This window comes from Penicillium crustosum, assembly GCF_028827405.1.
Source record: "Penicillium crustosum strain IBT 35664 chromosome Unknown utg000005l_segment0_segment0, whole genome shotgun sequence".
Lineage (NCBI taxonomy): Eukaryota > Fungi > Ascomycota > Eurotiomycetes > Eurotiales > Aspergillaceae > Penicillium > Penicillium crustosum.
This window is the reverse complement of record NW_026623126.1, coordinates 4,236,084-4,256,528: the sequence shown is the minus strand read 5'-3', so window position 1 is coordinate 4,256,528 and position 20,445 is coordinate 4,236,084. Positions and strand designations below refer to the sequence as shown.

Genomic DNA, 20,445 nt, shown 5'->3' with positions numbered 1-20,445 from the left:
GCCTACTTTGTACTCCGACACTACCACTCCATGCGGAATAGCAGAACAAGGGTTGCAGTACATACTCCATCCACAAAAATAGCAACACCGCTCTGTGGTATTCAGCGACGATTTATCCAGGCAGATGGGAATGATTTTTTGCAGGCTGAACTCGCGCATCTGGTCTCCCGATCCGTGTCTTGGAACGGAAATTGCATAGGCAGAGCGATCCGCCGGTGGGCTATGGGTTTCGGATATGGATCGCCAACCAAAAAATCCAAAGTTGGCCAATCAACAATGAACAGACCCCGACGATCGGCAGTCTTGATGCTCAATTGATATGCAAAGTGCAATTGGCCAAGGCCGGAAATTTTCGACTCCGCCTCCTTCCATGTTATTGACCTTAAAACTGCGAATGCCCGGTCCCTTCGCGCAAAACCATTGAAGGTTTGTCGTGTCAAATAAGTAACTGGGGATTCGCAGATCTCCCCGTACGGATGATTGTAATCTACCTTCTGCTGATTGCCAATGCATGGCAAGGAGCGGTCGCTGATTCTGATGCTTGTAAGTAATGTATTGCTTGTTTGTCTTGCCAACTGTGTAGCTCATTCCCTATAGGTTCAAGCAGCGTGACCATCTCAAGTCAAAGCGATGCGGACAAGCTGAGCAGCTGCGACACATTTGACGGAAGCATTACGATATCCCCTTCTACCAGCGGAGTAATCACCATCAACAATGTCGAGGAAATTAAGGGCGCATTAATTGCTGAGGGTGCCTCAGAGCTCACAGGTCTTCTAGCCCCTGATTTGGACAGTGTGAAGGGAGGTATCACACTGAGTAACCTCAACTCACTCACTACCATAACCATGGGCGCGCTATCACAAGTTTCTTCGGGCCTAATCATCACGGGGAATCCGAACCTGAAAACACTGGGATTCCAAGATTTAGAAAAGGTTGAAGGGCAGTTGGATTTGGCGGGATCTTTCGACAGGTATGATCATTGCAACAGTCATCAACTCCTCGCCGTCTAAGATACTGATGAATATGCCAGCGTATCGCTACCTTCTCTCGAACAAGTCAAAGGTCGGACAACAATCATAGGCAGCAGTTCCATGTTATGCAGTGTGTTGGACAAATTGAAATCCAACAGTGTCTTCAGAAACGGCTACACTTGCTCTAGTGGCTCGTCTGGTCTAAGTCCAGGAGCCAAGGGCGGAATTGCAGTGGGTGTCATTGTGACTGTCCTGCTCATTGTGTTGCTCCTATGGTTTGTGCTTCGGCGGCGGCGCCAGAGAAAGAGAACTAGAGGCGTCCAATCAACTATTCCACCTTCATCAACCGTATCAACTGTCGTGGGACCTGATGAAAAGGCCCTCATTTCTCAAGGAAGTATCTCACCTCAAGAAGAACCATTACGTTCAAAAGAACCGCAGACCCTCTTGCCCCGAAAGCCAGTGGGATCGGCAATATTGTTGGATGGTCGCTCAGTCTATGAGGTCCCGAATGGATCCACTCCAGTCCATGAATATCACGAGTTGGACGCAGGACCAGTCTTCAGCTCTCATCAACGGCCAATACACGCGAACTAAGATGATTCTCATGGATTGATGAGCAGAGATGATTTCGGCCATGAATCACCAGCCGTGAGATGGCACAGGCGACATAACAGGCAGCCTTTTGCAGTTATAGATATACCCTTGAGACCCTTTTGTCAAATGCAAGATGTAATAATGATTTTTCTCTTTGTTTCCGGATTTCAATGAAGGCAACTGTTTACGGCAAAGTGAATATGACCTACAATTCTGCATCTACCTGGGCTTGTGTGGTCTTTAGGATCCTCGTATTTGAACCATACCATACCACCGGCGCCCACTTCGTGACCATGTCGTCAGGAACGCAGTCTATAGGGACAGCTTGTGTTTGAACTCGGAGTCTAGTAGCACACGATAAACGTATCATATCAGAAACCAGGCATTCAACAGGCTTAGGCCAAGGCATTTATATGTCATGGGTAGTTTATCTTGGTCGGTTCATTATTGAGCATGTTATCTAGATATATCGGCACTAGTGCAAGCCTGTTGACACTCTACAAAACACACCGATATCTAAATATCATCCAACCAGCCGTCGCCCGGAGCGATCAGCGAAATCAAACACTCAGAATGACCTTGTGATCGGCAGCCTTCTCCTCGGGCTCGCCGAAAATATCAATGTTCCAACGAGGCTTGTTGGCAGTATAAGGAACGTTGTAGCGCTTCCGGTTCTGGCCCAGAGCGCTGACTTTCTCAACCTCCTCGGGTGTGAGTTCTACCTCCTTGAAGTTGTCACGAATGCGTGAAGGCGTAACCGACTTGGGGATGACACTGTGTCCGCCGACCTGAGACCAGGCGAGACTTGAAGACTGTTAGCTTTTACGGCACAATACCACAGAAGAGGCGGGGATAATCTTACATAACGTGTGCGGGGCTGACTTCCTGACCAGTGCGCTTTGCAACAGATTCAGCAACTTCCTTGACCTCGGGGCGGGTAATGAGCAGGGGAATATCGAGCATGTTGTTGCCAAATGCCTAGAGATTGGGTTAGCGCCAAGTTTCTCTGCCATCAACCAAAAAGAAAGGGGGGGCGGATAGATACGCACAGAGTAGGCAGTGATGTGAATTCCCTTCTGCTGGCAGTACTCAATCAGGTCATTGCTCTGGAGCACGGGGTGGCGCTCGATCTGGTTAGCGGCAGGGACAACACCGGTGCCTTTAATGAGAGCCTCGAGCTACAGGAGTGTATTAGCTCATGTATAGCGAGTTCTGGAGCAAGGAGGATACGAACATGCTCAATCTTGTGGTTGGAGACACCGATGGAGCGGGCCTTGCTCTTGGGGAGCTGGGTCATAGCTGAGAGGAGTTAGCTATGTCTGATTTTCCCATCCACACAAGATATCCACTTGCCCTTCCAGGTGTCCACAATAGAAACACCATCGTCAATGATCACATCACCACCCTCGACGGTGCTGTTGGCAACGAGTGGGAAGTAAGAATCGCCCTTCTGGAAGGCAACGGGCCAGTGAACAAGGTAAAGCTTGGTCTGTCAGCAATAGCCCACGACGGTCACTGGATGGAATAATCATACGTCGAGGTAATCCAACTCCAGCTCAGCAAGACAAGCATCCAAAGATGCCTCGACAACCTCCGGTCGGTGCTGGCTACATGCAGAGTCAATAACTTTATAGGGTAACGGTGTGGTTTGAGACATCGTACCTATTCCACAGCTTGGAGGTCTGTAGAATGACATGTCAGTTGCTGAAATTATGAAACATCCCAGGTATGGATTAGACTTACAATAAAGAGATCCTCGCGCTTCAGACCGGGAACATCTTTATAAGCACGCTTGATACCCTCCGCAACCTCACGCTGGTTCTGGTAGCTGTGAACAGGTGGTAAGTATATCGCAATTGTAAGGGGCGGCTTCTTGCGATTAAGGAATCGGTGCAGCATACATAGTTGCCAAATCCTGAGAGGGGGTGGGGGGTTAGCGAATAGTTTGAAGAAATGATCGATTTACATGTACATACCAGGTGGCGGTAACCAGCCTTGAGGGCCTCATAGACAGCCTCGCCGACCTGGCCAGGGGCAGACTGCCAAGTACCAAAGCCCAACTGGCTGAATGTGGGATCAGTGATGTCGTCTTTCAATATTTTCTGCAGAATATACGCACGGGATCTGGTGGCCGGAGTTGAGAGTGACTTTCTTGCCGAGAGACATGATGTTTATCAGAGATTAAAGAATAATTGGAAGGGAAAGAGGAAAGAGGAAAGAGATGGAAGATGTCCCAACTTTTAACTCTCTCTCGTCTATTCTCCGGTGGGGAGTGGGGAGCTTGTTCATCCCACGCCCCTCTCGGAGTAGACCCCGCCGAGGTACACACAGTACATACATATATGTACGGAGTAGTAGAGTACTTTTAAGAATGTCATTTAGATTCATTTATTTCTAATTCATAGCTTATGGGCGTATTCTATTGGCATATATACTATGTAACTGGCCTACTACATAATGTATATATAATACTACTTCCACCTAAGCATAGGTGACTATGTAGTTATGTATATATAAGGACCTTGGAGTCTACAACATCGAACTCCCTACCACCCCCCGGCGGGGTAATTTATGATGTCATTCTGGATGTGAAATCAATGACTGTATTCTTTTGCATACATAAAGACACATCGTTGGCCATTGAATCCCTCTACAGGGGACCGGCTTCGTCGTTGCGATCGCTCCTGGTGCCGAGAATGGGACAATATTGGAGTCCGATGTCACCATCACGGTCGTTTTGTCCTTTCTAACAGAACTTGCATCAAATCACATCAAATTCCCAGTCTTCATTGTTCTTATAGATGTCCAGAAAAGCGAGATCACCCCCAAATTAAACTGCTCTACTGACCCATAAAAACCCTCAAAAGTTCCGGATAGTTAGGGGTACCCAATCCAGTCACTGGATCCCAACCCTCGGCCGCAGAGAAGCCATCGGTATTGCAACCTGCATTCGTGCCCTTGGTCACGTCAAAGAACGCCTCCGGGTGAGTGTACAATACAGGGTTGACAAAGCCAACAGTGGGCTTGCCAACGGCGAGTCGCTCCTCGTTGATGCGAGTGAGGATTCCAGCGAAGACAGGTGCAGAGGCCGATGTCCCACCAATTGACACGGCCGTTCCTTTGTTATAGATGATAACCTTGTCACCAATAGCAGAAACATCCGGATACGCACGTCCGATCCGGTTGTAGATACCGTTATTCTCACCGAAGCTGCTGTTGTCCACACTCTTATAATATGGGTATGAGGGCTTGGCCTTGTCAAAGTAGTCGGCAACAGCCTGGGCCTGATAATCAGGCGCCTTGTAAATGTTACTGAAACCGCCACCTGACGGGAACCTAGTCACAGCTTGCTCTTTGTGGTCCCCTGGCGAGGAACCCGTGGGGATTTCAGTAGCTCCCACCGCAGTCAGGTATGGACAGGAGGCAGGGAAATCTGGGGCAAAGATTCTACCATTTGGACCAAGACAGTTGCTGGGGGTGGGATCGCCTCCACGTCCAGCCACACCAGAATCACCCGACGCGACCACCACTGAAACTCCCATTGTACCCAGCTTCATAAACTCAGCACATTGTCGCCGCTGATATGAAATGGGAAGGTCTGCTTCGGCGGAGCCATAGGAAATCGAGATGACCTTGGGTGGGTCGTACACGCCACATTGCAGAGAACCCTTGTATCCCCCGGCTGCAGGATCGGGGTATGGAGGGTCCAGAGGCGAGATGGTACTGCAATACGAGCCGTCAATGGCATCCAAGAACGTGTTGAGGAAGCCACTGAAGGTGTATTGATTCTCGTAATGCATATCATCGGTTTGGAAAAGGATGGAGTTCTGTGGCCAGATAATCGGGTAGGAGATTTGGAAGTCCAGATCGGATTCAGCCCCAGCATTGGAAATGTGTGCAGGAGCCTGGCCGCCATCAACTGACTTGAGAGTTGGGTGTGTGCCGTGTGGTATTTTCCTATAGGAAAGTCAGTTCGAACTCCAATAAAATCGACGAAATAGGATGGAGGGCGACATACGAGTACAAATTGGCGAAGAACAAATCTAAATCTTCCTGGGCGTAGACATCCCCGATGCCTTCGAATATTCCCAATTCATTGCCTTTCGTGGCAGAGTGACCCTCACTGATGTTATACATCTCTGAGGGCTTGTCAGGATATTCAGCGTGTGGGTATCTGTACTCGGATCACTTACGTTGAATGCATTGGGGCGTAATTGCTTGGGAACAAAGGGACGAAGCTTCGCTCAACAGCTTCTCAAGTGGTAGGAGGATCGGCTCAAGGATAGGTGGAATCCCATCGACAAAGCGTTTCTGCTTATCGGTCGATCTCCGAACACCAGTCACCTCCCGCAGAGAGATTCCAGGGGTGATATAGTCGACGTGCTCACGTACAGAGTTCGGGAGATGATATCTGTGGTCAGAGGTCAGCGAAACTGTAGATCCAATCCAAATGACAGCCTTACTCGCGACAGGCCACGTGCGATCGGCCCGTTTCAGCATGTGAGTAGACATAGTACTTTGTGTGCAGCAAATTCTCGAGCTCCTCGGCATCGGCGTCAAACTGGATCCATTGCTTGTTGGTCGACTGCGTGATGCGGTCTTTTGCAATACCAGCCGACTCTAGCCAAGAACGCACATTGTTCACGCTCTTTTCATTCGGGGCAAACAGGTCGTGCACTTCATCGGTGGACAAATGCTGTCCGTAGCGGCTCGAGGATGGGTTAGATCTAAAATAGTCCACGTCAGTTTCAGACGATGAGGGGTGCATGGCGTGGCGCAAATTCATACAAATCCATAAGTAGGTCATGGCCATAATCTAGGTTAGACTGGGTCAACCCGATTCGCACAGGTAGTGACACATTTCCGTCGAGCTTCTTGCCTTCAATCCAAGATCTTGGAATGAACTCACGACGCTCGTGTACTTGATAAGTATGAGCTGTTGGCACTGCCATCACACTGGCCACGAGGGCACAAATTATTATGAAGCATTTCATGTTGATAATCTTTAGGAGTTTGTCAATTCAGCTTCCAGCTTCGAAGATCAAGTCAAAAAGACCAACGGCGGACAAGATACTTTATAGTGTATCTCGTCTTATAAGGTGGGCCTGTATGGGGCTTTCAGGGTCGATCACCATTAATTCAATTGGACTGAGATCACCCAAGAGGAAAGACAGCCAGTCGATCAATGATGCTAAGACCCTGGAAAATCTAACAGGGTAAGAACAGAGCTTATCCTGCTTCTCATTAACTTTGTCTTAGCCTGTGAGTATCTCGCTAGGTGCTGAACAGCGGGGTGAAGTTGCTCGGGCATTCATCTAAAAAGATAAACCCCAATCGACCCCCTCGGAAGGTTAAGGCAAGTCACACGGGGTCCATGTGAAGATCATTAACACGGAGAGTATGACCCTTCCCTAATGGGGTTGCGTTCTTCGGCGACTTTTTTAAAAATGGCGTCGTTAGAACCCATCAAGTCGACGAAATTGAAGACATTTCGAAACATGTATCTTTGTCGTCCGTCGGAGTCCAGAATCCATTGGTTCCGGACGTCCGAACGAGATCTTAGCAATTACAGTCCGAGATAACCAAGGGCTGCCTCGGAAGTACAGGCATAATCTCAGGCGAAAGTAAAAAGATCATCGGGGTTGTACCTCGGGAGAAAACTACCCCTGAGGGATTGACTCGCAACCAGGCGATGAAAATGCAACCATCGCATGATTTGACGCAGAAGGCTCGAAGGCTGTCTGGTGGAAGTGTGGAGAGTATTTCTTGAAAGAAATTCCTCTGTCGAATCATAATGAAAAGGTTTCACGTTATCATTTGATGCCGAAATGAGGTCGACGATCACGATGCACCCCTGGACACTTTCCGCAGTTCAGGGAGCTAGATGGAGTTATACATTCTGAAATGTGGTGGAAACAGGAATAGAAGAATTGAATTGGTCTGAGACTAAGCCCAAGCTTAAATCAGAACTGTTGGTGTTAAAGGATCATCTTTCCTTGAAATTCAGACAGCGGAATTATTGGGGATACTTGCTCACGTGGTCAAATGTTAAAGGCCCAGTCTTATGCACTCTGCATACCTTTTATCAATTTACGATTAAAACGACTGGTTGCTATTTCGACGCCATGATCACTACGGGGAAGAATACTTGCATCGGGTCTTGCATCGCAACTGTCATCCACCCACTACGCGGGTGCCTAAACTCCGCATATGGAGGATGATCTCATGAGTGGTATTAAAGAGTTGATACAGAAGGCCACCCCAGGCTGCGTGGCTGCAACGTCGGTGGAGGAAACAGAGTTGCATGCGCCTTCTGCAGACATAAGTCATGCGAGCAAAAGATGATAGCTCGAAGGCTTTTCATGTGCGCGGAACTTGATTATATCGGATGGCATTGCCGTCGAAGTCAAGTGCTGATGATCAGCGGGGAGCCGGATAACCCAATGTGAAAGAAGTCCTAGAAGCCCCAGAAATCAAAGCATTGCAAAGAACGTGGTTTCAAGGCCGGTTTGATGGACTGGTGGTCGAAAGGTCCAAGTGAAAATGGCGGCATTTCTGCCGCGTCAATAAGGGGGCGTGATTGGAAAATTCTCAACCAAACGGTTCAGCCGCACAGTCTCTGGTCCATGACACTTACACGGGTCTGTTTCAACTGCCGTGCCTTATTCGCATTGAAAGACGGCTTCAAACAAGCGATGTGATTTTTGAGAGCACAATTTCCCCTCGATTTGGGATGAGCAACCATTCACGATCCACACCATTTCCATAATAAATCCACCAGCTGCTGCCGATGCAAGGGCTTGGCGATATAATCGTCCATGCCCTTGGCCAGATACGTTTCTGCATCTCCCTTGAGGGCATTGCCCGTCAATGCGAGGATAGGCACATCGAGTTTCATACGTCGAATGTGCTCTGTGGCGGTTATTCCGTCCATGACGGGCATGCTAATGTCCATCAGGATAACATTATAGGTCAGAGGCTTCTGTTTGACCATACGCACTGCCTCTGCTCCATCCCAGGCAGCATCGACGCGCTGGAAACCCAGGCTGCTGAGAAGTTTCAGCATGATAAGTTGGTTGACCTTGTTGTCTTCGACTAGAAGAATGTGTTTGTGTGGGGCGATCTTCTGCAGCGAGGCGGAATTATCCAACGCCTCGGGTGTACGCGGTTGCAACTTCGACTTCACTGGAGACACTGGCGAAGTGAGGCGAGCCATCTTAGCTGTCATCCAGAACACACTGCCAGGACCGTCGGGGTTGGCATGGAATCCAACCGCTCCGTCCATCAATTCAGCTAGGCTCTTGCATATCGACAGACCAAGGCCAGTGCCCTGGTATCTTTTTACGGCTGTATCCGCGAATCGCGTGAAAGGGGTAAAGAGGGTGCTTGTGGCATCTTCAGGTACGCCGATACCAGTGTCCACTACCTGCGTGGAGATCACATACATATCAGGGTCCTTTTCGTCGATGGTATAAGCAGCATGAACTCGAACATGACCATTCTCGGTAAACTTGACCGCGTTGGCGACCATATTTTGCAGAACTTGGCGAAATCGCAGCGGGTCACCTTTGAGGTTTGGAGGAAATCCTTCGCTAACAGTGCCCATGATTTGGACACCCGGCTTGAGCGCCGGCTGACAATTTCGAACCACAGCAGAAATCACGTTGGGGATGCTGACAACGTCTGGGTTCAAGGGGAAGGTTCCCGACGATAGCTTAGAATAATCTAGCACATCGTTAATGACTTGCAGCAGGATCGAAGTTGAGTCTTCAAGGATGCACCCGAATTCCCGCTGGTCATCAGTCAACTCGGTCCTCAGTAGCATTGTCAAAGCCAAGAGCATTCCGTTCATCGGGGTGCGTAACTCGTGGGACATGTTGGCCAAAAATTCAGACTTCAGCTTGGCAGATTCTTCGAAGGCGTCAATCAAACGGGCCTCAGTCGCTCGGCGTTCGGTCATGTCGCGGGTGACTTTCACAAATCCGACATGGCTGCCATTCTGATGGATGGCGGTGATCATGACATTGGCCCAAAACCGGGTGCCATCCTTGCGGTAACGCCAGCCCTCATCCTCAACTTTTCCTTCTTGTAAACAGACCTCCAACTCGCGGGCGGGCTTTTTCATTTCGCAGTCATCGCGACCGTAAAAGACGGAGAAATGCTGACCCATGATCTCGGACGATGTGTACCCTTTCAAAATGGCAGCGCCCGAATTCCACGTCCGAATATAGCCGCGCGTATCCAGCATAAAAATAGCATAATCCCTCACCGTATTGACCAAGACTTTGTAGGTTTCGTTGAGATAGATTTGTTCGCTCATGGAACTCGACCTGTTCCGTTGGCGTTCGGTCCGTTGGGCTTCGAGGAGTACGTAGATCAGGACGTCATCCTCAAAGATTGGCGTCACGCTAAGTGAAAAGAACGCGTCGATTTGTGCCACGTGAACACGCTTGATGACCTGCACTTCGCGAGTTGATATGGCAGTACCGAGGGCACCACTCAGAGAGGCGATATCGGGAGCCGGGAGGACGGAGGGGGGCAGATCGTAGACATTCGTTGCCAACAGCTGGTCTCGTGGGCGCTTGAAGATTTCCACATGACTGTTCGACACTTCGATGATTCGCAGGGCGCCGTCTAATACGAGGGTTGGTTTACTGGAGAGGGTACGGATGTTAATGGATGTTAATGGAATAATTTTGAAGGGATATCCTTCTCGGGATTCCAGGGGGTTCTCACGGTGTAAATCGATAGATGCGACTTAAAGAGCCGGTCACAATAGGCTGTTCAAGGGCTTTGTTCTCAAGATTCACATCACACTCGGCTGGAGGAGTGATCACCATAGCGACACTGTTTATAGGACAGTCGATTTTCAGGTGGAGCATCTGATCCACAGGCATATTGCTAACAGCCTGGGAGGAAGTGAGGATGTCATTCAAGGAAGGTTTTTTTTTTTTTTTTTTTTTTTTTTTTTCGGAATTTTGAATCAGATCTAGGGATAATATATGGGGGATTAAGGATGAAATGAGAACTTTGAAACCGGGGGCAATTTGGAATCCTCCCCCAAGAAAAAGAGCTGAAGGGAGAGAGAGAGAGAGAGTTAAGAGTTAAAGCAAGAGGAAGATGAGTGGAAGATGAGTGGACGGGAGAACGGGCTTTTCATTCCAGGCCAAAAGGTGGATAACAGAAGAAAAACAGGATAGATTAAAAATATTTGAAACTATTGAAATTATTGAAACAATTAAATCTATTCTAGGATACTTCAGGGTAGTTAATATTTTCTATTACTTTTATATGGAGTACAAAGTAGTTGCAATATCAGCCTAGGGTTAAACCTCTTTTCCCCTCCTTATATTGTATACCTTAGTATACTCCCCTTAAGTATATACTCTTAGTATACTCTTAGTTACATACTATGTACAACATATCCTCATATCCGCATATTCGCATATACGCACATCGCTACGTAATTCTCTGTTTCCAAAAATACAATGAGGGGCAACCTTGGAACGGCGATAACTCGGATATATTGCGTACTTTAGTTCTCTGGATGGAGTATGGAGTACTCGGCCTCCGTGCTACTAGTATGTACATATGCCAGATAGTCATGGACGGAGTTCTCCGTACCGAGTATGATAAAAGAGACCTTTCTAGATCACATTTTCACGCTCAGCCCTCTCCACCATCTTGACCAACGCATCGGCAATCCCATATGAAAAGGCATACCCACCACCCCCAAAGCCATAGGCTGACAGCACCACCCGGTTGCCCTTTCGCTCCGACTCGAGACGGAACCCTCCTTTTCGGGAGGGTCGGATCCCAATAATGTAGCTCACCTTATCCGCAGCTGGCTGCTCGGGAACAATTTCAGGAGCTAACCGATGCGCGCGTGCAATCTCATCCCTTGCGATATCCATATCGACTTCGGGTGACCTGGAGAGGTTAGCTTTAAGAGAGTTCCCCAGAGTTTCGGCATTTTCATACAGGTTGCCTTGTTGTTTCACTCCACCGAGGACCACCCCGTTCGACAAGGGCCGAGGGATGACATAAGTATATTCCTTGCCGTTTCGAAAGTGGAGTGTGTGGCACTGATCAGTGGCCAGAAACACATTCTGCCCTCGCTCCGGGAAACAGTTATCATCTTGTACATCCGTCAGGGTTTTACTGCCCCAACCGCTTGCATTGATGAACACCCGTGATTCGGGGAACATCTCATACAGCTCCTGGAGAGACTCGACACGTTGGCGAATGAAGCGACCCCCAAGAGACTCAACCTGTTTCTTAAGATAAGGCATATGTCTCGTGGGATCTGTGACAAGCGTTTCGTAGGCCCAGGCACAGTTGAAATTGGGAGGGTATTCACCAGGACTCATCTCACGGAACTAATCAATACCGATAATGTCAATATCAATCAAGCGGGAATCGCATGGAGGACAAGGTACCTTGGCGACCACCGTCTTACCCCATATCGCGGAGTCAGGGGCAGGTTTCTGTTCGAGGTATTCTCGTGCGTTGACAATGCTCACCCCTGCCTCGGGACCATCTTGTGCCATCTTGAGTAGAATGCGATGCGTGACAGCTTGAAGGTATCGTTGATCGGGAGTAATACCTCCAGCGGCATGCCATGCCGCTCCTGCCCAAGCCGATGCATAATAAATATTCTGGTCTCCTGGTAGATATTCGGCCACCAATATCACTGGAAATCCATTCAGCAGTAATTGCCGAGCTGTCGCACAGCCAATGATCCCCGCACCGAGGATTACAATGGGCCTTTGAGGAAAGGGCACCTCATCGGTATCAAGATGGTCGCACTCACCCATTGGGAAGTGTGTACAAGGTTCAGGTGATGAATGATACCACAGAGTTTCCCGAGGTCCTACGTAAGTTCCCGGTGGAACTGGACCAGCCTTGGAGAGAAATTCCAAGGCAATCGAATCAAGGGTTTAAGTGTGGCTTCGAGTAAATAGTGAATATGTGTATCTTCAAATCGCCTAGAAACAAAGGGAAAAGGGGAAAATCCACACTCAACCATTTAGGGTTTCGAACTTTTAAGCCTTCAACGTGGCGTTGCTACTTTGCTACTCTGCATGTTTAAATTTGAATCGATTAATTGAATTGATCCGATTATTTTACACAAATTCGAAGCTATATCTTACTTCGGCAATAATAAAGTGGGTCTATAACGGCCTCTGCCGACGTCGCATCCCTTCCGTCAGTCACTTTTTCCCTTTCTTATATATCCATTTTACCCATACTATCCAATCCCATCCAATAGAACGGAATATGGGGAGGAAGTGATGTGATAGATGTTCCGATGCCCATTTTCTATTGGTTGTTTTGTTAGCTCACCCCGTGGACATCCCTGTCCGGAGTACTCCGTATCTGGAGACACTTCATGCAGTCATCGGTACCTAGTCGGTCTAACATTCGGCTTAAGCCGACTTAACACTAAACTGGGGCTTGGTGTGTTTCCCCCCTTGCTCTAGGGGAAGTCTAGGGGCTCCTGCGGAGGACCCGGGTTCATGATGGAGACATTGGAAAGGGCTGAGAAAAGTCAGGTGGGTGCCCGTTTCGAGATTGACTCCTCCCCCACATATTTGGTTTAATTGGTTTAATTAACTGTTTCATATCTCAGAACGCTCTTTCCGATCAAGATGGAATTGCCATTCTTCACGATCGGGATGCCGAAAAGATCCTACCCTATGAAGCCGATGATTCGCCCTTCCCGGAGGTGCGGGCTGTCATCCGACCAGTCAATGACTTGACGCTGCCTGTCAGTACTGTCCGCATGTGGACTATTGGTATATTGTTTACTATCGTACGTCTTATCCTTTATGCGACCGAACAATCGGCAAGATAATACTAACCAGCACAGGTCGGTAGTGGACTCAACCAGTTCTTCAGCTTACGACAGCCCAGTGTGACTATCAGTGCTCTAGTGGCGCAATTGCTGGCTTTTCCTCTGGGATGCGCCTGGGCGAAATGGATTCCCCTCGGAATGATGAATCCCGACCGGCATTTCAATATCAAGGAGCATGCCTTGATCACAATCATGGCGAACGTCTCGATCGGCTCTGCTGCTGCCACTCAAGTTATTGAAGCGCTTGTCAAGTTCTATAACATGCCATCGCAGGGTGGGTTTGAAGTCTTATTGTGCATTACCACGCAACTGTTTGGCTTTGGCTTGGCCGGCATGGCCTCGCGCTGGCTAGTAGGTCCGGCTTCAATGCTTTGGCCACAGGTGTTGTCAAATGCAGCACTTTTGACCACCCTCCACTCTCACTCCAATGCTATCGCAGATGGCTGGCGGATCACACGTCTTCGCTTCTTTCTTTATATTTTCATCGGTGGTGCCATCTGGTACTTCGTCCCGGGGTATCTCTTTACAGGTCTCAGCACCTTCGCCTTCATCTGCTGGATCGTGCCATCCAATGTGGTGGTGAATCAGCTCTTTGGACAAACCACCGGACTAGGGATGTCGGTATTGACCTTCGACTGGGCCCAGGTGGTCTATGCCAATCAGAGTCCTCTCCTTGTTCCCTTCTGGGCTGGGCTTAATGTGATGGGATCATTTGCGCTCTTCTTCTGGCTCGTGTGCCCCCTCGTTTACTACACCAACACCTGGTATTCCGCACATCTACCGCTGCTCAATTCCAACACCTTTGACAACACTGGAATTCCATACAACACCAGTCGTATCATGGGCTCGGGCGGGAGTATCGACCAAACTGCTTATCGAAATTACTCGCCCATGTTTTTACCGGCTGGCTATGCAATCACATTCGGTGTTGCCTTTGCTAACTTAACAGGCATCTTCTTCCACACTGCGTTGTATCATGGCAAAGACTTGTGGCGGCAATGGAAGGGTACCAGCAAACAAGACGTCCATGGTCGACTGATGTCTTCATATCGAGCCGTGCCCTGGTGGTGGTTTGCTGCAGTCACTGTCCTGATGTTTGTATTGAGTATTGTGACCAACGAGGTGTGGCATACGGGCCTACCGGCATGGGGTGTGCTTGTGGCATTCGTGTTACCAGTGGTCTACTTTATCCCTGTAGGAGTCATCAAAGCTCTCACAAACATCAGCAGTAACCAACTGAACCTGCTCACGGAATTCATTGGCGGATATGCCTTCCTTGGACAGCCAGTGGCCAACATGGCTTTCAAATTCTATGGCTATGTCGCTGTTCAGCAAGGACTCGAGTGAGTTACATACTGTTCCAAAACAAAATTGACATAGATTAACACCACCTCAGATTTGTCGCCGATATGAAGTTGGCTCATTATATGCACATTGCCCCACGGCTTCTGTTTGTAGCGCAAGGCCTGGCCACACTCATCGGAGCCATCGTTCAATGTGGTGTGACAGTGTTCATGATCACCAGAATTGAGGGCGTGTGTACCCCCGAGGCCGAGGGGAATTTTATCTGCCCTCATGGAAAGGTCACATACTCTTCATCTCTCATTTGGGGTGGGTTCCATTTTATTGTCGATGTTCTGCAATCATATAGCTAACCAACCTTCCAGGTGCTGTTGGTCCTGGTCGATTATTTTCTTCCGGGGAGATATATAGCAATCTGCTTTGGTTTTTCCTGGTCGGACCCGCCGTAGTAGTCATTACTTATCTTCTAGGTCGTCGTTGGAAATTTGCCAATTATGTCTCCTGGCCCGTCGCTTTCGGTGCAATGAGCCAAGTCCCACCTGCTACAGGTATCAGTTTCTCCTCATGGTGGATAGTCAACTTGATATTCAATGGCGTACTTCGTCGCCGCAAGCCTGCGTGGTGGTCGAAATACAGTATGTTCATCGTTTCTCCTTCATTGTTGCTTCTTTTGCTGATCGTCCGCAGATTATGTGTTATCTGCCGCTCTAGATTGCGGTGTTGCAGTCGCGACGGTAATCATCTTCTTTTGTATAACTCTCCCAGCTGGTTCGTTGAGCTGGTGGGGCAATACTGTCTCGAAAACCACAGCCGACGGTAAAGGCACGCCTTACATGGGCTTGCCAGCGCGTGGATACTTTGGCCCTCCGAAGGGAACTTGGGAGTGATCAGGAACGCTTGATCACGACTTCATTTTGGCGCCTTTCTACTTCCATCCATTGCTGTAACCTAATTGCTGTGTGGATGTTTCCTCTTGTTTATAATATACGATAGGGTGGGCATACAGGCGTTGAAAATAGTCTTTGGGATACCTCAGCGAACTGGGCTACGGGGGGGGAAGGGGCGGGTTGGCGTTTATTCTCATGTATCGTTTCTCATTCCTCATAAACTAAAACTGGCCATCAAACTTTGACCGACCGACCGCTCACATAGACTTTGAAAATGTTCCGATCATCTCCAGTCATCACAAACTTCTCAAATATCACCTGAGTGGTATCTTCATCTTCGACTGGGCTCATCACTCCCAGTTGATCAAGATCGGTGGTATGAACTTCGAGCGCATCGAACTCTTTACCAACAGCAAAATTACCGACTCGGTCATCGAGACCACACACTTGCGCGCCACCCAGAGTAGCGAGAAAGAAGCCCTCGTGCAAGGAAAGCGCAGGGTCCCGTCCTTGTGTCAACATCTGCTGCGCATTCGACACAATGAAGGCCTGTTTCATGGCATCTAATATGGATGACGAGTAGCCACCGCCACTATCAGTTCCCAGGCCCACCTTGATACCGCGGCGGAGATACTCTCGTATGGGTGCTACCATAAAATCTTGCATAGTGGTGTTGGCGATTGGGCAGTGGGCAACCCCACAACCAAGCTCTTGAATGCGACGCATCTCTCCTTCTTGTAGAAAGATACAGTGAGCAAGAATGGATCGATCATTCAACAGACCATATCGTTGATAGAGGTCGGCTTCCGTGTCAAACTCCGGGAAGAGCTGACGCGTGAACTCGATCTCTTGCTTTGCTTCATTGAAATGTGTTTGTATTGGAATATCGGGATGTTCACGGGCGATGGCACCAATCCCATCCAGGAGTTCCGGTTCACAAGATATCGCAAAGCGTGGCGTCAGTATTGGTTTCACCAGATGGTATTCCGGATCAAGTTTCTGAACATGGTGAATGAGCTCACGCGTTTCGTGCAGTGAGTCGGACACCGACGGATCCCGATACCAGTCCGGGGCATTCCGGTTCATGTTACACTTGCCCACGAGAGCGCGTTGTCCTTTTTCGAAGCAGACATCAGCCAAAATTCGAGTTGCCTGTCCATGATGTGAGCCATAATATGATGCGGTGGTAATGCCCTGCTGCAAGAATCCCGTCACACAAGAGGCATACATGCGTTTGGCATATTCTGGATCTTCAAACTTGGCCTCATGGGCAAAAGTGACCTTATTCAACCAGTCGAGCAAGGAAATCCCTCTTCCGACACCACGCTGTGCCCACTGAGGTGCATGGTTGTGGGTATCAACAAAGCCGGGGCACAGGAATTCCCCACGCTTGAGATATTTCACTGGGAAGACGTCGGGTATATGGCCATTTTCTGAGACAATGGAGTTGATCTGATCCAGTTCCACGTTTTCTTGTAATGCCTGGATCTTGCCGTCTGTTCCCACAATCACAATGCAATTCTCCAGGATCTCGAGCTCATCCAAACTGCGGGAATGAATTACCGTGCCGTGAAAAGCGAGGGGGAGCCCGGAGGTCGGACTGACATTCTTGTCGAGTTCTTCCATGATACACAAGAAGAACGATCACCTATATCTATTCTGAAATGATGGCTGGAGTCCTGGATAATATAGAAACGAGATGAAGATGGAAGAGCGCTAGAGTGAGGGGGAGGGCATTAATAATCGGCATATGCCCAGGTGCCCAGCTACTCAGCAGGTGGAAGCCTGAACATCAAGAAATAACCCGTGATTGCGACGCTCCTTATTGTTCTAGCAGAAATCCAAGAAGTAAGCCTGCTGTGCTTCGAATCTAAATAGTATATTTCTCTCGATTAAGTGGGAGTCTTAATTGTCGGTATCGATTCGACTTGTCTGTTTTGAATTTTGACAAACTCGTAAGGTATTAACATGAATATAAAAAGTTTGGCCCGATGGAAAACTCCGTCTACCTCCGATAGACTACGGTTTAAATACAAAAAAAGAGATTCGTTCAAAGGGTATAGTATGATGCCATCTCCTCTTGGAACCAATTGTAGGAGTAGAAGAGTTGTTCCGCCATCTGGGGATCGATCATAGGGACAGTCCCGCTGCCATCTACGAGTAACACATCGTCAAGAACTGGAGCGAGTGGGACTGGAGGTGGAGGGGGTGCGGCCAAAGACATGGGGTGAGGTGGGAGGAGTGCAGGTGGAGGCGGTGGTTGTAGTTGCGGTTGGTGCTGTGGGTGATGGTGATGTTGCTGCTGTTCTAATTGCTGCTGCTGATATGCCATTTGGCTGAAGATCACTGTGCTCTGATGCCGGAATGTCTCTGCCAATCGGTCCACCCCAGGCCGACGCTTGCCAAATTCTTCCAAGAGTACGACAACGGCCTGAATGCCACGTCGCATCGTCTGTTCTTCAGGGTGCCAAGGGGAAGGCTGGGACTCGCGCAATGAGCGCGCATTCTGCTCAAGGCACCACAGGATAGTGATACCTGCAAAATAAACTTGACTCAGTGTTAGCCAGATCCATTTCAGCTTGCCGACTGAATAGCTGTCCCAATATGATCGAATGACTTGGATACTAGATTCGCCACAGCTGATGATACTGGTTATGTCGGGTGTCGGATTGCGGGGGCTGGGGCGGTACATCAAGAGAAGGGTCGTGTAATAAAGATAATCGTAATAAGATGTAGAATAGAGAAGTGCGGATGGGTATACGGGAGCCGTCATGCGCCAGTCATCAACCTCATGTCGGAACCGACTGAGCGTGGCGGTAGCTTCTTGGGGTGACAGTCGTGGTAGGCTGCTATATACTACGGGCGAAACAGTCAGATAAGAAAAAGCAGACAGGATTCCCAGACTTCACTTACAGTATTGATAGATGCGCGAGAATATCCGCCGCAGACGTGTCACCTGCAAGGGTATCGTCATCGCGCTGGCACCAGGCGCTTCGGTTTCGTCGTCGTTGAGTTCTCGCAGAAGACCCACGCTAATATCATCGTCGGCAATTCCTAATGGCCGACCCAAGGTGCTAGCGATGAGACGATCCAGGTTGTAAAGACTCCAAAAAGCGCGCTTGGCCATCTCCTCCTCGGCAATGCTAGGATACGGCCGCGCTTTGTGCAAACCCATACTAATCGACAACCTCATCGTCGCGCCCAACACATGCCAGATGCTGGGGCCAGCAGTCGCAAACATGGTATACAAGGCCAATCCCAGCAGTGCCCGCACAGCCGGCAAGTCTTCATTTTGCAATGCCAGTGGGAGGGTCTCCTGGCTGGCATGGTAAAATTCAGCTGCTTGGCTCGGGTCGGCAGACCCAATCAGAAGCGAAATGGCAATGACGATATGATAAGTATGATGCGTTTCCGGCGACGGAACACCACCAGTATAGATATGGCGCAGATTGGCCATGAACTCCGGACGAGACAAGAAGGGGTATTGGTATCCCATGCTATTGAAATATTGTCCGGATAGCTTTTCCGCTTCCTCTAGCGACGACAAGCGCATGACTCGCGGCGCGGAGGAAGGCCGTGCGACCGACGGTCGGCGATGCTCCAGCTGATCGCGAAAGATCTCGCCGATGTTGGGCAGTTCGGTGCCTACCCCTGTCGATGCCTCTGAGGGTCCTGCAGTCGCAGAAGAGCCACCACTGCCGGCAGGGCTCGGCATTGAGGTCGGACGATTACCCCCGGTCGCAATCATAGCGGGCACCTGATACCACCAGTCCGGATCTCCCTCGCCATCGACTGGTGTTCCCGTCGGTAATTCCGCCACAGAGAGGCCCGACTTGCGGCGGACGACCTCCTCCAGCCATTGTACCCTTTTCTGCAAATTCTCTAGTTGATCTCGGGGAACGGAGGCGCTAGCGACTTGGGGACCGGGCGGGGGTATGGTGCATCGGACTCCGGCGCGGGTGCAGGCGGAACAATTGGGGTAGCGAAAGTCACATTTCTTCTTCCTTTTGCGACAAAAATCACAGGCAGTCGATACTCGTTTGCTGCGAACGTGACTTGAGACATCTATAGACTCATGAACAGGAGGTGGTTGAGGCCAAGTTGGGGTATAAGTATTAATCGAATCCAGGCGGAACTTCCCCAGCTGATCGCGGAAATCCTTATTTCCAGATGTGCTCATGGTCGGGGGTCACTTAAACTATCCATTTCCCACATCCACCAATTGTCATTGAAGTAAGCACACGTTCATCGTACTGTACTTTGTATTGTTGAAGAAGGGAAGATATGAAAAGTGGGGAGAAGAGCTTAGCCCCCCGGGCCCGGTACTTTCGCTTACATAGGCGAAGGGCCGATGGCCGAAAGAGTTATCATTTTGCGAGATTACTTGTACTTTGAATGTTTTGTTCGTTTGCTTTTTTCTATTTTAATTCAATTATTCTATATTATCTGCGTATTGATACATATATCGGGGATTATATCTTGATATTCCTGTTTCATCGGGCTTATCTTGGGGATTTCAGGGTTACTTGGCATTTTCTCGGCAGTTGAATCCATCTACAACATACTATAAGGTCTCTGATCATATGGAGGTTGAATTATTGAATGAGCCATCTAGACAATCTGATACCTTACAGGTGTATGTAGAGTCTATTCATTTTACCAGGTCCCCCTAAACCGCGGTATTCCCGGGATGCTATGTACCAACCAAGTGCAACGTTGGAAGATTAAAAGAAAACATACAGGAACTGATCTACAAGAATCGATCTACATTGTACATGCCTGAAGTAGGATAAGAGAAATGGACCCTCATGTTTCCATTATACAACCTTAT

At 49.0% G+C, this 20,445-nt stretch overlaps 8 protein-coding genes across 8 annotated transcripts; 2 read left to right on the top strand and 6 right to left on the bottom strand.

The window, feature by feature from the left end:
* Positions 1-476: 476 nt before the first annotated feature.
* On the top strand, positions 477-1,568 carry N7487_012302 (uncharacterized protein; the record flags this gene model as incomplete). Its single annotated transcript, XM_056880032.1, has 3 exons — positions 477-543; positions 598-970; positions 1,031-1,568. The coding sequence occupies 3 exons, from the start codon at positions 477-479 to the stop codon at positions 1,566-1,568; spliced, it is 978 nt and encodes a 325-aa protein (XP_056725351.1).
* A 560-nt stretch (positions 1,569-2,128) lies between these two features.
* akr1 (putative aldehyde reductase (AKR1)) lies at positions 2,129-3,734 on the bottom strand (the record flags this gene model as incomplete). The annotated part of the gene is made up of 11 exons (XM_056880031.1): positions 2,129-2,372; positions 2,431-2,546; positions 2,618-2,746; positions 2,803-2,867; positions 2,922-3,051; positions 3,103-3,175; positions 3,231-3,250; positions 3,312-3,396; positions 3,470-3,483; positions 3,545-3,632; positions 3,688-3,734. The coding sequence occupies 11 exons, from the start codon at positions 3,732-3,734 to the stop codon at positions 2,129-2,131; spliced, it is 1,011 nt and encodes a 336-aa protein (XP_056725350.1).
* Positions 3,735-4,408: 674 nt separating this feature from the next.
* N7487_012300 (S53 family peptidase) lies at positions 4,409-6,562 on the bottom strand (the record flags this gene model as incomplete). The annotated part of the gene is made up of 5 exons (XM_056880030.1): positions 4,409-5,525; positions 5,587-5,707; positions 5,762-5,979; positions 6,032-6,295; positions 6,357-6,562. The coding sequence occupies 5 exons, from the start codon at positions 6,560-6,562 to the stop codon at positions 4,409-4,411; spliced, it is 1,926 nt and encodes a 641-aa protein (XP_056725349.1).
* Positions 6,563-8,313: 1,751 nt separating this feature from the next.
* Positions 8,314-10,465, bottom strand: fos-1 (sensor histidine kinase/response regulator Fos-1/TcsA; the record flags this gene model as incomplete). Its single annotated transcript, XM_056880029.1, has 2 exons — positions 8,314-10,222; positions 10,305-10,465. The coding sequence occupies 2 exons, from the start codon at positions 10,463-10,465 to the stop codon at positions 8,314-8,316; spliced, it is 2,070 nt and encodes a 689-aa protein (XP_056725348.1).
* A 750-nt stretch (positions 10,466-11,215) lies between these two features.
* Positions 11,216-12,385, bottom strand: N7487_012298 (FAD-dependent oxidoreductase; the record flags this gene model as incomplete). Its single annotated transcript, XM_056880028.1, has 3 exons — positions 11,216-11,498; positions 11,550-11,947; positions 12,008-12,385. 3 exons carry the CDS (start codon positions 12,383-12,385, stop codon positions 11,216-11,218), a joined length of 1,059 nt encoding a protein of 352 aa, XP_056725347.1.
* A 705-nt stretch (positions 12,386-13,090) lies between these two features.
* On the top strand, positions 13,091-15,614 carry optE (uncharacterized protein; the record flags this gene model as incomplete). The annotated part of the gene is made up of 6 exons (XM_056880027.1): positions 13,091-13,123; positions 13,201-13,383; positions 13,441-14,768; positions 14,822-15,036; positions 15,093-15,362; positions 15,415-15,614. 6 exons carry the CDS (start codon positions 13,091-13,093, stop codon positions 15,612-15,614), a joined length of 2,229 nt encoding a protein of 742 aa, XP_056725346.1.
* Positions 15,615-15,848: 234 nt separating this feature from the next.
* N7487_012296 (putative guanine deaminase) lies at positions 15,849-17,240 on the bottom strand (the record flags this gene model as incomplete). Its single annotated transcript, XM_056880026.1, has 1 exon — positions 15,849-17,240. The coding sequence occupies one exon, from the start codon at positions 17,238-17,240 to the stop codon at positions 15,849-15,851; it is 1,392 nt and encodes a 463-aa protein (XP_056725345.1).
* Positions 17,241-17,664: 424 nt separating this feature from the next.
* N7487_012295 (putative C6 transcription factor) lies at positions 17,665-19,794 on the bottom strand (the record flags this gene model as incomplete). The annotated part of the gene is made up of 2 exons (XM_056880025.1): positions 17,665-18,470; positions 18,528-19,794. 2 exons carry the CDS (start codon positions 19,792-19,794, stop codon positions 17,665-17,667), a joined length of 2,073 nt encoding a protein of 690 aa, XP_056725344.1.
* Between the last annotated feature and the right edge of the window lie 651 nt (positions 19,795-20,445).